Genomic DNA, 16,963 nt, shown 5'->3' with positions numbered 1-16,963 from the left:
ATCATTCCATGAAGTCCCAGGGGAGCCATCGCCACCGTCGGTCTTCCTTTTACACATCCTCAATGACTTCCCACACAATTTCCACTACGAGTGCCTCTGATTATTGTCATTCTGGGCTCAGCCTACTTTCCAGTTGCCATCAAGAGTCCTTCTCTCTCACAGCCAGGAAGGAAGGCTTCACTCATATTCCTCATCCTTATTGTGGTCTTCTGGACTTTGGTTTGCAAGCATTCTGTCTTCCTCTCTCCTGTGTTCTGACTTCCAGCTATCCAGTAGTCTCCCCAGATCCCCACCCCAATTATAAACAGGTTCTTAGTCTTCCCACTTCCCTCACAGCCACTGCTGATAAGATTCCCTCCCCAGCATCCTTTCCTGCTCCCAGCATCATCTTATTCCTGCAGTTTGGACTGTATTTTACCAAACTATCTGAACAGCTAATTTGAAGATCATTCAGGGGAAAATTGACATACTTTATACTGTTGTTACAGAACTATATATGCATGCACATAAGTTTATATGCATTCATAAAAGCACAGTAGTTTTCAATTTTCCTTAGCATTCTTTGTTCCAGAGATAAATTAATTGCTTTGTGGTTTCTCTTACATTATTAGCAAAAGTATTGAGATTACTGGATATTGTGAAATTCTATTCATGTGTGAAATCTTACATTCAAACAAATGCTATTAAACAAAAATGAAAATCTTGTTTTTTTTTTTTCCAATTGTGGCATGGAAAAAGGAAACAGTATGTATTCCTCCTACTTTAAGGAGATAATGTTGAGAGGTAGTTTAATAAAATTTTAAAATAACTACCAGCTATCTACTTTGTGAATGTGGTTGTTATGGATATCCATTTGATGTCTAAGGTGATGAATAATTCAAAATCATGGATAACTTAAAAATTATTCATGTGCTTGAAAAGTTAACATAGTTAACCTTGAGCTAATAACTGATTTTTTTCTTTTGTTTTACTCTTGTATATTTGTAAGAGGATGTTGAAAAATTGTTCATCCAAAAGCAAGGTGAATAGCTGGTGGGTCCAATTTGGCACTAAAACAACAGAGTCTTACTGTTGTAATGATTAATTTTTACATTTTATAAAATAGTGAATATTTACAACACCTTAGATTTTAAGGGAGAATTCTATCCGGATTCCAAAGTAGAGATAGTTGGGAAAGAGTTTTGGGACCCTATTGAATACTAGTCTTGACTACTAACTATATTCTAATATCTGATTAAAAGTTGCATTAAAATACTTATTTGCATTAATATAATGTAGGAGCATGATTACCCTATAATTATAAAATCATTAAAACTGAAGGAAGAATTGTTTGTGCTCATGATACATTCTTTTAATTCTGTAGGAATTTAAAAATCATTCTATAGGGACTGTGTGTGTGTGTGTGTGTGTGTGTGTGTGTGTGTGTGTGAGATTCACAAAAAGTTATCTGTAGTTATAAAAGTTATGAAAGTTTACACATTCTGCGACTGTGCCAATGGCTAAGATATAGCCGTTCATTTCTTTATTTTAACCTGAACTTGATTTCTCACTGTTAGTTTGAAGAGTGGTGAGATAGTCAATCAAATACTGCTCTTACTCTCTCAGAATTGCTGTTTTGCTATTGGGCCTAAAGAAACTTCTAGAACTCAGATGAACTTCAAAGTTACTCCCCGAGAATTGGAAGTCTTTCTTTTCCCCTTCCCACTCTCTGCTTCTCAGTGTAGTTATATCTTGGCAGAGGCTATATAAATTGGTACATTTCCTGGAAAGGTGATGTGGGGCCATGCAATCAGCAGTGGATTTTAATGCTGGTATCAGTGAGAGGCAAATATGAATAGGTGACCAGCATAGGTGATGGACATAGTCTGCAATGCTTTGAATGGATGCTCCTGCTAATGTGGAATGGGGCCTCCATGCAAATATTCATAAGTGAACCTTTAAACCCTCTTAAGAAGGATCAGACTGGCACAGTTATCTCTGAGATGGTATAGTTCCTGACAACAGGTCTTCTTTCTCTCTGTTTTAGGCAGCCTCTTCTGCCTAAAAAGACATAGTTGGAAACCAAAGAGGGGTTTGTCCCCCACAGCGGCTGCTACTATAGAGCGAAGGGAAACCATTTTTCTAGTTGTTCACTATACTACTGCTGTCTTGGCATGATTCCAAGCTCTCTTTGGTTTTTAAAACAAATAACAAATAAGTTATGTGTTGTAAAAGATAAACTTGAAACAAAAGATTTCCTTTCTCTTCTAGTTTGTTGTTGCGGTGTTCTGGACCATCTATGCCTATGACAGAGAGATGATATACCCAAGATTGCTTGACAACTTTATCCCAGGGTGGCTGAACCATGGAATGGTGAGTGCATTAAGATAAATAGCTTCCATTCATAATAAAGTCTACCAAATCGCTATTCTTGAATTCAGACTTCCCATCATAGAGACCTAAGCATGTGTCAAGTCCTGGAAGAGGAGAACAAGAGGAGACGAGCAAGGGTAAATGAGATTCGTCCTGTGGAACTGAGCCATTGTGTAAATGATGGGTAGAGGAGTCCATGTTTTAAGAAGGGCCAGTGGTGTTAAATCAACAACGAGCTCCTTCCTGGATGAATGCAGTTTCTGTGCCATTAGAAGTCTGTCCTCAGACCTCAAGGATTCACTTCCCATGGATCCAGCCATTGGACCTTGGTTTCACCCCCACCTTGCTTCAGAGGAACCGTGTTGGAAGTTACATTGCAATTGGGCAGTTTTCCCAGAACACAGCAAGACTCCTGTTTCCTCCAATCTGTGGCAGACATTTGAGGTGTCTATTTTTCCTTTAAAAAGGAATATATATTGAGTGAGTGCTTGTGTTGAGTTTATGTGAATCTCATGTGTGCAGTTCCCCATGGAGGACAGAAGAGGGCTTGAATCCCTGGAGCTACAGTTACAGGAGGTTGTGAGTGATGGGAACCCAATCCAGAGCCTCTGTAATCAGTAAGCACTCGTAAGTGCTGAGTCCTCTTTCCATCAACCATTGGAGATGTCATGAGCAGTGAACATCTGCCATGTCCAGGTCCACTCTTGCTGAGAGTTTTGCCTCCCATGGTTTTGCTCTTTTCTGCCTGTTTCTCTCTGGTGCTTGAGCTATGTCACATTGATCTCCTTTGTTTCAATCAAATACTTTGATTTGTTTACCACTCTACCAGACTTGGGGATAGTATTTCCTACAGAGAAGTTGTGTATCGTGTTTTCAGCTTCTAGGATTGAGCATGGTTTTGTTATTAATGAAAAGCAATTTTTAGAATAATCCCAGGATGTTCCCGTTGAAAAGGGCACCATGACACAGAAATTATAGGGAAAGCAAGAGCTAGAAATCATGGGTCTTGGGTCCAAAATAATAGTTTTCTCTGTTATTTTCCTTTTGTCCCCAGTTGTGGGACACTTTAAACAAAGCACAATGCACTAATTAACATGACTGTACAGAGGTGCTTTAATCCATTCTTTCTAAAAGGAAACCCATCAAAAGTGGTGTATCTCAGGCAATTCGAATTTTCTATGAGATCAGTTAGAGCTATTGAAGACTTAACCTGTTGATCTAGTTTCCAACATAAAAACTGGGTCTTGTTAGTCTTCAACATCTCTTGACTCAAACACCCTTCTATTTCTCTACAGATTCCTTGTCTTAGTGTTTCTATGGCTGTGTTCATATGGCTGTGACCATGACTATAATCATGACAAAGGCAATACCCCCACCTTTATTGAAAGTCAATTATTTTCTCATACAATAATAAAACAGTTTCTTTTCCTTCTACTCCTCCAGTTCCTTCCCCCTCCCCTCCATATGGATCCACTCCCTTTTGTCTCTCATTAGAGAAGAATGGGCTTCTAAGAGAAAATAATAACAAAATATATCAAAATAAAATATAATAAGATAAAACAAAAACTGTCACATTGAAGTGGACAAGGCAAACCAACAGAAAGAAAAATAAAGCCCAAGAGAAGGCACAAGAATCAGAGATACATTTGTTCACATCCTCAGAAGTCCCATAAAAATATGAAACTGAAAGCTTTTATATAGGAAGAAAACCTGGTGCAAACCCAGGAAGGCTCTGGCCTTGCTGAATTCATTTGGCTTTGTTAAGTCAATTAGGGACTTGTCCTGGTGTTCTCTATCTCCTCTGGCTATCACTTTCTTCTGCCACCTCTTCTAGAGTTTCCTGAGCTTTAAGGGGAGGGATTTGATGGAGACATCCCATTTAGAACTGAGTTTTTAAAGGTCTCTCACTCTCTAAATAATGTCTGCCTGTGCATCTCTGTATTTGTTCCTATCTGCCACAGAAGAACGCAACTCTAATGATGGCTGAACAAGTCACTGATCTGTGAGAATACCAGGATATTATTAGTAGTCACTTTATCACTACATTGTTTCTTTTTCTTTTAAAGACCAGTAGAATTTGATTTTATGCTATGCCTCCTGGGGATCTAGTCCCTGGTTTTTGGCTATCCAGTCAGTGTTGGGTATGGGTTCTATCTTGTAGAGTGGACCTTAAATTGAATCTAATTACTCCCAAGAGCTTTGTACCACCATCGCCACACATATTTTGCAGGCAGGATACCATTGTAGATCAAAGGATTTGTGGCTGGGTTTATGCTTATATTCCCTTTCGGTAGCCTGCAGAGTACTAGATACTAGAACATAGGGGTGACGGTTCAATGTAGGCACCAGCTCAACCTCTCCATGTTCAATGAATTGTGTGGGTTGTTGTCTTCAGCAAAGAAGACTTGTTTTTTGTGGAGAACAACCCATTGTCTTGGCAACAGGCTTGATTGTTTGGGGATTTCCATGGGACCGCTTTGGCTAGCAATTCAATTGAATAATAACTTAGTCCTATTACTAGAAGCATTGTTTGGTGACAGAATATGGCCAGTTGAGACTTTGTTTCCCCACTATTTGGCTACTCATTAGTATTGCTTTCATATATTTTAGGAAGATTCTACTGCACTAGAGTTCCATACCACCCTTCAAATATCCCTCATTTCTAGCTGTCTCTTTCCACATTCCCTCCCTTCCTCTTCCCATTTGATCCTTCCACCCCTCCCACCCGCTCATAAAATCTATTCTATTTCCCCCTCACAGTGAGATCCATTTGCCTTCCCAGTCACTTCCTCTCTAGGTAACCTATCTAGGTAGCTCGGTTATCAATTACTTAACAGCTAATATGCATACACAAGCAAATCCATATCATTTTTATCCTTTTTGTGTCTGCATTACCTCACTCAGTATGATTATTTTCTTAGTTCCATTCACTTGCCAAGGCAACACTTATAAGAGTTGAGAGGCATTGAGAGGCTTAGTCCATTATGGCAGTGAGCATTGAGGCACACAGAGCTGATGCTAGAGAAGTAGTTGCCATTCTGTGTCCTGATCAGCAGGTAACAAGAAGGAGGGATTGGAGACAGGGTCTGGCATGGACTTTCAAACCTTAAAGCTCATTCCTGGTGACATACTTCATCCAAAAAGGTCAAATCTACTCCAACAGGACCATACCACCTAATCCTTCCAATCCTTTCAAACAGTTCCACTTCCTGATGACTGAACATTCAGATATATAAGCCCATAGGACCATTCTTATTCAAACCCTCACACTCCCATACATCTAGAAAAGGCAATTACTTAGTGTCTTCTATGAAGCTGTTCCAAAATCCCCAAGCAAATTTAGCTGTTGTGTTTTTCATGGTTACACACTCTACCCTATTTCTACTATGTGTTTATTCCCATAAAATGTTTTACGGTCCTATACAAAACCTCAGCTTTTGAGTCCTAAGCACACATTGCATATACTAGGATAAATACATGCTTCATATATTGAGGAATGAATTAAGTACTGTCACTTTTCACAATGCTCTCCTACTTATATCTAATAGATTATTGTATGCTATGTGTACTATAGTGATTGCATCTTTAATTTTTTTAGTATTGTCACTATGAACAAAAGTGTTACATCATTTGTAAATGAAGAAACCAAGACTCAAAAATTATATATATATATAAATAAATATATTATATATATATTACACATATTATATATATAGCAATGAGATCTGAGCTCATGACTATTTGGTTTCAAATGCATACACTTATTAAAGGTTTGGGCTATATATGAATATGGAAAACATTACTCAATTCTTTTAAAACATTATTTTTATAGATTTTACAAGTATAGGTCAAAATACAGAAGAAATATTTTTAAAGCATTTTGAAGTTTTGTTTCAAACTATATAGCACAGTTTAGCTATTGAAGAAAAACCAGTTGACAATTAACTAGGGATTTTAGCAAAAAATTATTTCAGGCTGGTGAGATGGTTCAGCGGGTAAGACACTGACTGCTCTTCCGAAGGTCCTGAGTTCAAATTCCAGCAACCACGTGGTGGCTCACAGCCATCCGTAATGAGATCTGAGACCGTCTTCTGGGGTGTCTGAAGACAGCTTAAAGTCTACTTACATATAATAAATCTTTATAAAAAAAAGAAAAAAATTTCATGGAATTTGTCACTCCTCAAAGCAAGAATATAAATAAAGATGCCTTTGCCAGTACACAAATAAAACCCAAACACATCATCATGTGCTTGTTAGTAGCAGGCTTTGGTTACCATCAGATATATTCTTACTCAAATATGAAACAACTTTAGTTCCAGTATCTTCAAATATGAGGAAGAGCAACAGAAGCTGATGGCTGTTTTTATTAGGAATCTGAACTGAGTGAATTAGGAAAGGGGAGGTCCCCTAAAACTATTGCTTACTGCTAATGTTAGGAGGTCTTACCTGAGAACATAGTTACATTATTGCTATCTACTTTCACTCTTGTCCTGTCTGGTTATTTACATCCCTAAAATGCACAGTGTTTATTACCTTCAGACCAGAGAATCAATCATTTCATTCATTTCATCTGTAGATCCTTGCTCTGAAGTATTAATATTTCAAATAAATGGCTTAAGCATATATTTAGCCATTGGAACTTAGACTTTGGCTCAGCTTTTTTTCTTGACTCATTTGGATAACTTAGTGGTTTTTCTTTTGGAGGTGGGGCTATTTAGAAGTGCAAGGAGGACTTGAATGACACAAATATTTAGGAAAGAGGAAGGATACATTAACTAAACTGTCAAATCCTCTGAGGTAATGTAAGCTCAGTAGATTTTTTTTCCCAGTGAAATCTGTTACTCATCAGAGATTAATGAACATTTGTTTGCATTTTCTAAATCATGGTCCCAAGTTAATGGCCAGAGAATTTGTTCTCTCTCTCTCCCACCCCACTCTCTCTATGTATGTGTGTGTGTTACATATATATGCACATATGTACATATGTATATATGCATATATGTATGTGTATAGATAATCAACATTTTATTATTTAGTTTGATAATCAATATCTGAACATTAATTTGTGGAATCACAAAAATTTAACTTTTATAAAAATGTACTATAAGAGGTATGCAATTTCAAAAATTAAATATATTCAGTTTTCAAATTTTAAAATCTTAAATATTTTAATATTATATTTTCAGTTTAAAATATAGATGCTATTATTATAATACTAATTTGTTAGTTACTTTTCTGTTGCTGTAATAAAATGACCAAAACAACTTAAGGAAGAAAACGTTTATTTGGGCTACAGTTCCCGAAGGTTAAGAACCCATCATGTCAAGAGGAGGAGTAACAAGCCACAGGCATGAGCAGGAAACTGAGAGCTCATATTTCACAACATAAGCAAGAAGCAGAGGAAGTGAATAGAAGTGAGATAAGACTATAAACAGTCTATGCTTACCCCCAACGGCATACTTCCTTACTTCCATCAGTGTTCTACCTTCCCAAGGTTAGACCTTCCCCAGCAGTACCACCAAGGGGTGACCATATGTGCATACGTCCAACCTTAGGAGGAACATTTCTCAATCAATCACAGATTATCCATGGAATACATCTGGCAGTGTGGAAGTTTAGTAAGTATCGTAGTTTGTTTGCTTAACTAATACCTTTTGAGTGTTGCTGTAATAGCATTGGCTCTCTAGGCCTATCTGCCTGTCTTATCACTGGAAAGGTTAAGCTCCTTGTAGTCATCAAGAATCTTTCCAACATGGTTGTGGAAATCTCAGCTGGAGAGGCACAGTAAATATAAAGGTCTCCTCTATTCACCAATCCTGGCAAACCAGGTAAGAGGACCCAAATGGAAGCAATCCTCTCCCAGAGATTGAGAGCACTCTCTTTGGTCTAGTGCTTGTACTAGTAGTAAGAGTAGCATAGAAAAGCAATAGTTGTAAGTGGATTTCATTGCAGTTTAGAATGCCATTGTCATGATTAAATCAGGGCAAAAAGAGAGCTGGGTAACAGGAGAAGGATGTGACATGGGTGATAGGTATTCTCTACCTATTTGTGAGGAATGAGAAAACACCAGTAAAATACTAATTCCAAAGGCTATTATAGATTACCATTATCTATTTAAGTATATATAATTAAAAGCATCCCAAGAAAGAATGTACCTTTTTCTTGTGCATATTCAGTGAAGAGTCTCCAATATTTTCTAGGTATCTAGAACTCAGGGATCACAGAAATACAAAAGAACTTGCAAATCAATTATAGCCCTGTCCCAAAGAATATCACTGGGATTTATAATATGGGACTTCTGGGCATAAAGTCAGTCAGATGACTGACCCCAGATTCCCAGGATCTGAAACTGGCACATTTATTTTTGCTTATGTTAGTGATGACAGAAGTTAGGCACAATTATTAGTTGTATTTCTTCCTGTTTACAAAAACCAGTCCTAGATTTTATTTGAATCACAGCAGGGGAAGTGGGTCAGTATGTGAGTGACAACACTAATTCAGCTTCATTGTCCAACTAAGAAGTTGTCCCTGAGCTCCCCAAAGCACCTCCCAAATTTCATTTATTATAATAAAGTTTTATATTTTATAAACTATAGAACAGCTTATTTTTATTTCAGCCAATGTTTAATTTGCAATACAAATTTGTCTTGTCCTTGCATCCTGGTTTGTATTTGTATTCCCAACAACTCTATCCATATGTGACACTAAGGAGACATTTACCAAGTGTTGACATGGAAGACTATTTAATGTACTTACTATGGATTCTCTGAACAATGGTAAACTTACTTCAGTGTCTTTTCATCACTGATGACCACACAAGAATGAATAAGGCCACTCAACCCTTAAGATTGGTTCCATTTTAGTTGCTGTTCTATTGGCTGTGAAGAGATGCCATGACCAAGTCAACTCTTATGAAGGAAACCATTTAATTGGGGTCTTGCTTATAGCTTTGGAGGTTTAGTCTGTTATGATCATGGCGGAATGCATGGAAGCATGGAGGCAGTCACTGGAGCAGTACCTGAGAGCTACATCATGGTCTTTAGGTAGAGAGAGACTCTGGGCTTGGCATGGACTATTGAAACCTCAAAGCCAATGTATAGTGATATACTTCTCCCAATAAGGCCTTACTTCCTTGTCCTTTTAATCTTTTCAAATAGTGCTACTATGTGATGAGCAAGGATCACATATATGAGCCTATGGGGCAATTCTTTTTCGAGCCACTGTAGTGCCCAACCTACCAAGATTGGTCATGGACAGATGTAGTTGAGATTTCTGCAAGGCCTGCAACAAGTGGAAACCGAATGCTAGTTCAACTCAGAAAACCTGTGTTGAAAACCTCCTTTCTGCCCAACAGACTGTTGGCATTGTGGGGTTACCCAGTGAGACAAACAGAGGAGGAACAGTTTGAAAGGATGCAAATGGTGTTTAAAGTTGAGGCAAATAAGAAAACAATGATGTAAAGTTAGAGTACTCCAGGGCTGTTTTCACTCCAACAAGAGAAGCCAAGTTTTCTGACCTGACTGTTGGTTGGGAACACTGAGCTCAGAAACTTTCTTTTCAGCCATTAGACTTTTCAGGAGCCATGAAAGTAAATAAATAAATAAATATTTCACATCTAGGAAGATTGCAGGCTTTCAGTGATATTCCGACAAGAAGCAACAATGATGAGACATGCTCTGCTGTAGATGACCTAGGGAGAAGGCAAAATGGTGTGGAAGGCTAGGGTATTATTAACATCATCATCATTATTAGAGCAGATCTTAAAGCAGGCAGAATCTTTATATTCTACTAATCACAGCAGGAATGTTCATTCCCCATATAATTTATGAGGAAAAAAATAAACCCTATTTCTTCTTATACTTGATTTGTCATGTCTTGTTATACTTAACTGATACCCCAAGAGCCATAATTTCAGCAAGTAGTTATCCTGTTCAATATTATTTGACATTTGGTAGTTATGAAAGATTTTCTCCATCTGGTTTTCCCAGAAGAGAAGGCAGTAAGTGCTACTTGCATGACGGTTGGTTTTGCAAGAACTCAAGATTTGACATTATTTTGGTAGATAATATGACTTCTGGAATGTTTTCAGCCTTGAGATTCACAGATTGCACAATTCATAGGTTGCAGAGGTTATGCCATCCTGGTATTAGACACTCCATGAAGGGAGTTGCTGGTGGAAGTAAGGCCATTATAAACACTGCAGAGGTTCGAACAGGCCTTTCTCATTTTTTTTTTTTTTGCATTCATTCTAAAGTAAGTAGGAGACATCTGAGATTTTTGAGAAATAAAAATGAGAAATCTGAGTAGAGGGGAGAAACTTATTTCCTGACCGTGCTGCAAGTGCTCTGTGGGAAAGCATTTTCCAGGAATCGTTCCCTCCACTATGAACTTTTCTCCATGACTATTGTGTTCTCCCAAGTCCAATTCTCTCAATAAGTTTTGCAGAATTAAATTTTAACCTTTGGGTTTCTTCTTCTCTTTTTAAAAAATCACTTTCTACCTTCATTTAAAATATGAATAGGCCCTGCAGTGGTAATAGTTCAAAACAGTCCTCTAAGTTCTAGTCAGAGTTCTTGGGGTCATCAAAAACCCAAAGTATGATTTATTTAAGGGCCTTTCTCCCTAATCCTTAAATCCTGAGATATTTCAAAGTAAACTTAACTCATCTGTTTTCCATTCATTTGTTGTTAGGGCTTCAGTCTTTGTGGAGGGGTAGGGGCATGCAGGAAGGTGTTGTCCTGTGCACTGGCTTCCATCTTCATGCCACAGACATGTCGTTCATGAGTCACACTCCTACTTCTTGGCAGAGTTCCAAACCCATATCCTTTCCAGTTCCCTTTAAACTGAGGTGCCAGCCTGAGTTAACATCAGTATATTTGCCAAAGAAAGTAAAGAGGAAAAAAAAATCCACATTGGTGTCTCAGAATCACACAATTCCAGAATCTTACAGGTGTGATCCCAAGATCCAGTGTACATACCGTGCAGTATGAAAGCTCCAGAACAACATGTGACTGACTAGATGCAGCAGTCTCTGATTGGACAGATGCAAGAATGGAGATCCAACAGGAAACAGGTTATGATCTGTGGGAAACGTCATCTCAAGGAGCGAAGGCTCTTCTCCAAGTCAGGTCAGCCCATTGTCTTTACCTGTTCTGTCAGATCTGAACACCAATCCTCTGAGTTCCTCTCGTAAACTCTTTGAGCTAGTCTCACTATCTCTGGTGACCTCAACCTCACAGTATATGCAGGCAGCATTTCAACTCTGTGCTTCCTGGTTCCAGATCATACTCTGGTTTTGACATATGGAGTAAATATTAAATCCAACTCATTACATTAACTCTCTTCCTGTAAATCTTGTCACTCACCATGCACTGCCATTGCAACATAGACTGATGTGTCCATGAGCTCTCTTGTACCACATCTCGGTGGTAAATCCTATCAGTCAGATCTCCCAAACTTGCCCTGGTCTCTTCTTATATCTGTTTGTCAACTGAGTTTTGGCAGCTGGCCTTCTCTCTGCCTCCGGCATCTTTCTTCATTTCCCAGTCTGCTCTGTTTAACCTCAGCTAATCCTTTCAGCAGCCTAGATTGCCCTTCTCAGAGAATGAAAGTTCCAGTGGCTTCTAGTACATTCATTCCTTGTTCAGGTACCAACTGTGAGGAAAGGGAGCCTTGGTCTCCTGGTTGAGTGGGTTCCTCATGTGCCACAGGGCTTTACTGGAGCTTTCTTTGCTTTCCATTTACTTGGTTATTTCTCAGAGTAGTTCGCAGGCCTAAACAGACAGCTCATATCCTTTCATAAGAATTTAGTTAAGAAATACCTTTGAGGAAATGCTCTATCTCTTCTTATCCTGCCACATATTGCCTGTACCCATTTTTCAGTGGTGTATGGCATTTGCCCAGTCCTCTGCAAAGCAGTGTAACCACTGTCCTTGCTCATCAGGTTTCCACTAATATTTTTGAGGTTTTGAATGCTTTGCATCAAAACTTTTATGCCATTTTTATCTGATATGAGTAAGTAGGCTAAGATTTAGTATCATTGTTGATGTTTTGGGTTTTGGTCTCAATGTAGAACACTTAATTGTATTTCCAGTGGAGTCTCTATTGTCCAACTTAATGTGAATGTAGGGTAGACTATGGGAAAGCTACAGCACAAAGAATTTTGGATTACCAAATTGAATATATTGGCATTTAACAAAATAATGTGGGTATTCTTTGTTTTTGTTTTGTTTTGCTTTTTCTTTGAATTTTGGTTCCTATAGTTGTATCATTGAATTAAAGTTGCTTTTGGAGAGAAGACTGCATAAAATCAGCAAGAGCAAGAAAATGATTAACAGTTTGAGCAGAAAATATTAATTTCATGGTCTTCTTGCCTGAAGAAATGCACTTTTGATAGAGATGTATACATTTTATTATAAATATAAATGTATTTAGTAAATTAATATGTCAGCTGTATTTCTTTATTCTAGCCAGTTCTGTATAATGACATAAAGAGAACAAGATTTATTTCCAAGCTTCACCTCAATATCTGGGCAGTCAAATGATCTATCTTAATGCCGTAAGGTAATTTGGCCACCTCCCAGCCAACATCCCAATAATACTCAAAGTTAGGCCTTCCGTGCTCTATCTGAACTCAATGAACTCCTTTCTTCTTCTCCTCTTCCTCTTCCTCCTCTGTCTCCTCCTTATCCTCCTCTGTCTCCTCCTCTTCCTCCTCCATCTCCTCCTCTTCTTCCTCCCCCTCTCCCTCTTTCTCCTCCTCCTCTCTCCTCTTCCTCCTCCTTTTCCTCATCTGGCTTTTCCTCTCTCCTCATTCCTTCCCTGACTGGCAGAAGTCCCACCCTATTCTCTATTCTACCCAGGCACTGGATGATCAGCATTTATTGACAAGGCAAACAGTAAATGGTAGAATTATTTACACAAACTCGAGACAGAAGATTCTTGACATAAGCATTACAATGCCTCATCCGGATTGAAACAAGATATTAGAGCAGAGAAATCAGCATTTGAATAACATAAGGATAATCTTTACACAGTGCACAGAACCATCATGCCTACAGAGAAGTGTAGTGGCTGAAGGGTAAAGTGAGATGCAATGACAGCTACTAAAAATGATTTACAGATCAAGGGGTAGTAAAACAGGGAATAACTATATGTATGCATGACTGTGAAGAGAGAGGATTACATAAGGAAAGCCACAAGGGAAAAGGATGGGACTGGAATGGATAAGAAACAATGGTGGCCTAGAGACCAACACTGTAGAGAAGGACTGGTATTTTCTTTCTTGAGGAAAGTTTTCCTCAAGCTGACTGGATTCTAAATATCTAGAGTTCATGAGGGGTCCTTGTGATAACCACAATTAGAAACTTCTGAGAATTGAGAGGCATTGTCCCAGCCCTTCTAGTGGCCTTCTAGTGGCCACGGGGATAGCAAGAATATGGTGTTGTTCTCATTCTTGTTGTAAGTGAATACTTCTTTATCCAAGCATATAGGATGTAGAAACCCATTTGAAAGTGTTTGTGCTATCTAGCCTCCTTCCCACCCACTCCCCGTGACCATTTGCTTATGACTCTAACCACTCAATTCGTCAACATCCTTTGGGTCCACTGATGTGCTTAGCTAACTGCTCTGAGCTCATTCATAGTCTTCCAAAGGTAACGATTGGTCGTTAGTATTCTTCACTACAAAAATGTCAGTAATAGTGGATCACAAACACAAGCTATGCTAAAAGGTCCCTCAGGACCGACTCTATACCAATTCCTGGTTCCTCTGCTGAAGCCCTACTTACCCTCTGTCTGCCTGTCCATGTTAGCCTCACCTCTGCTTTGACTTCCCATGATTAAAACACCTCTTGACTTGGGTACCTCCATTCCATTGGTTTTAACTTTCTCTGTGTATTAGCATATCTGACTCAGTACTTGGGATATAGTAACACTCAGAAAGTGTTCTCTGAATGAGTTAATGAATACATAATTGAGTGCTTGAGTGAATGAGTAAGTACCCTCAGTCTCCCACTCTGGTTATACTCCTTGGGCTGAACCTGGATTATTTCCTAAGCTGGAACATTACCAGTGCCATTTCATTTTCACGTTGTATAACCCAGCTTCTTAGTAACCCACTGGAAATCCTTGAGCGTCCTTGTTGAACCCATTGACTGACAATCTTCAGCACCAGTCTTTACTCTTCAAACATCAGAAGTACATGTACAGCCTCCGAGTGACCAGTGTGACTACTTCTCTGAGCCTGTGCATCTCTCAGGGGTTCAGATTATGACGAGTGGCCCACACAGCACCCTGCTCTCTTGGTACCTTTGCTTCTTGGGAACTCGTTTCAAGAATCTTGTAACATCTAGTAAGGAGCTGCCTCTAAGCATAAATTAGTGTTCTGTTTCATCAAACATCTTTCTCTAGATCATGGTTAATCATTTAGTATATGATTTTAGGACATTGATAAACATCCATTCTTCTTTTGAAAAATAAAGGGAAAATAGATTATTCTTTTCATCCAAGCAAGAACAATAATTTTCTATTGTTCTTTCCACCTTTAGATCTGTAGCTTGGGATGAGTTTGCACTAGTTAAGATTTACCTTAACAGGGCTCCCAATGGAGAAGCTAGAGAAAGTAACCAAGGAGCTAAAGGGATCTGCAACCCTATTGTTGGAACAACATGATGTACTAACCAGAACCCCAGAGCTCTTGTCTCTAGCTGCATATGTATCGAAAGATGGCCTAGTCGGCCATCAATGGAAAGAGAGGCCCATTGGACTTGCAAACTTTATATGCCCCAATATAGGGGAATGCCAGGGCCAAAAGAATGGGAATGGGTGGGTAGGGAAGTGGGGGGCGCTATGGGGGACTTTTGGGATAGCATTGGAAATGTAATTGAGGAAAATATGTAATAAAAATATCAAAAATTAAAAAAAAATTTAAAAAAAAGGAAAAAAAAGATTTACCTTAACAAATAAGCACAAGAATTAGCTCTGATTGGTGGAATTGTTTCCCACTAATTGCAATCCCTCTCATCCCTATGAACAACGTTAATGCGCTTGGCCTTATAATGTGACTGTCATATATATCCAGGTACTGGTGTTTTCAGGGCCTCTTTCTCTACATGCTACAACTGTTGCCTGCACTTCACACTCAACAATGTGACTCATATTCTTGGTTTAACTCACCACAGACTGAACCCCACAAGATGCCTGCATTTCTCCAGGACACAGTTCTCATAGCTACCCACATTTGAGCCATCTGCAAAGGGGGACTGAGCCAAGCGACCCCTAGATTCTCCCTGGTTTTAGTATTCACGAAAAGTATAAGTAATATAAATTGGTATGAATGATTCGTGAAGTTGTTCACAATGGGGTCCACTATCAAAGTCTTGAGTGTCTCAACTTAGTTCCATTATGAGGAACTTACAACTTATTGTGGACACTCATGAGGTATACTGTGGTCGTGCAGACACAGGGCCTGATACATAATAGGTCTAGTAAATATGGTCCTATAAAATAAAATATAAAGCCTCTTTAGCAAATGATTCTTACTTAAATAATCAACAGTGAGTTAATGTCAAACACTGAAATTCCAAGAAAAAATGCTAATAGAAATCTTATACTTGTAGAAACTCGGCATTTGTACATACTTCTTACATGACCAGATAACAAAGATTTTAGGGGAATAAGTGTGTCTACAATATAAGGTGTATATCTCTGGACCAAGAATTCACATCTAACTTGAGCACACTTAAGCTTTTCTCCTCAGTTGCACCTATTGGAAAGAGTGCTGCTTAGATTCAAATTTGACTGCTAATCTTCACACATATGGCAAATGTGGACTACTCAGACCACAGCTATTTTGCTACATTCCATGGTGTCTCATTTATTTGTTTGATTTGCAGCTATAGCAACTAGATTCCACCATGGTCGGCTTTTACACAGCCCCGCACTGCGATTAGTTCGGTGGACGCTTGGCACTCAGAGCCAGATTCAATTGAAGACATATGCACAGATTCACTTACCACATTTTAAATGTTTTTCACACTGGGTTAGACCTGTGCTGTTTGTCTAAAATACCAAAGCGACCTTCTGCAAGTCCGGCAGGCGATTACGGACGCTGCAGCTGCCTTCTCCATAACATCTCAAATCTTTGACTTTCTCTTGCTGTACCTTTCAAGCACCCACCTGACTTTGAAGCAGGCTTCTTGCCTTGCGCTGGAAGCTCACGCCTGTGAAGCTAAAGTGTTGCCCTGGTGCCAGGCTGTTGCTGTAACATCCACACAGTTCTGCACAAAAAGAACGGTTGCAAATGACCTTGAAATGGAGTTTTGCCAAGTCACTGAAGTCTGGGACTTCAAGAAGTACCATTTCTCCAGGGACTTAGGGAACGTGTGTGACAGTGTCAGGGGTAGTGCTCTGAATTAGGCATTGGATTACCAGATCTTAACATCTCTGTAGAGTGATCTTCCCTCTTGGCTTTGAGAGAAGCACACTGTAAAATGTTAAAAATTAAATGGAAAAATTAAGTAATGAAGAAAATTGGTATCTCACTATTGTTTCCCTTAGGCAAATCTCCCTGGTCTCTCAACCATTTGCTGGAGGAATCAGAGGCTCTAAAA

General features: G+C 38.9%; 1 protein-coding gene across 4 annotated transcripts in view; it reads left to right on the top strand.

The window, feature by feature from the left end:
* Aig1 (androgen induced 1) overlaps positions 1-16,963 on the top strand; it is a 221,865-nt gene that overhangs the window by 65,320 nt on the left and 139,582 nt on the right. For all 4 annotated transcript variants that reach the window (XM_021174292.1, XM_029482396.1, XM_029482395.1 and 1 more), the window contains one exon: positions 2,251-2,352. In XM_021174292.1, coding sequence (XP_021029951.1) covers positions 2,251-2,352 — 102 coding nt within the window. The remainder of the gene's footprint in view (positions 1-2,250; positions 2,353-16,963) is intronic.

Source organism: Mus caroli, chromosome 10 (genome assembly GCF_900094665.2).
Source record: "Mus caroli chromosome 10, CAROLI_EIJ_v1.1, whole genome shotgun sequence".
Classification (NCBI taxonomy): Eukaryota; Metazoa; Chordata; class Mammalia; order Rodentia; family Muridae; genus Mus; species Mus caroli.
This window is presented reverse-complemented; position numbering and strand designations above follow the sequence as displayed.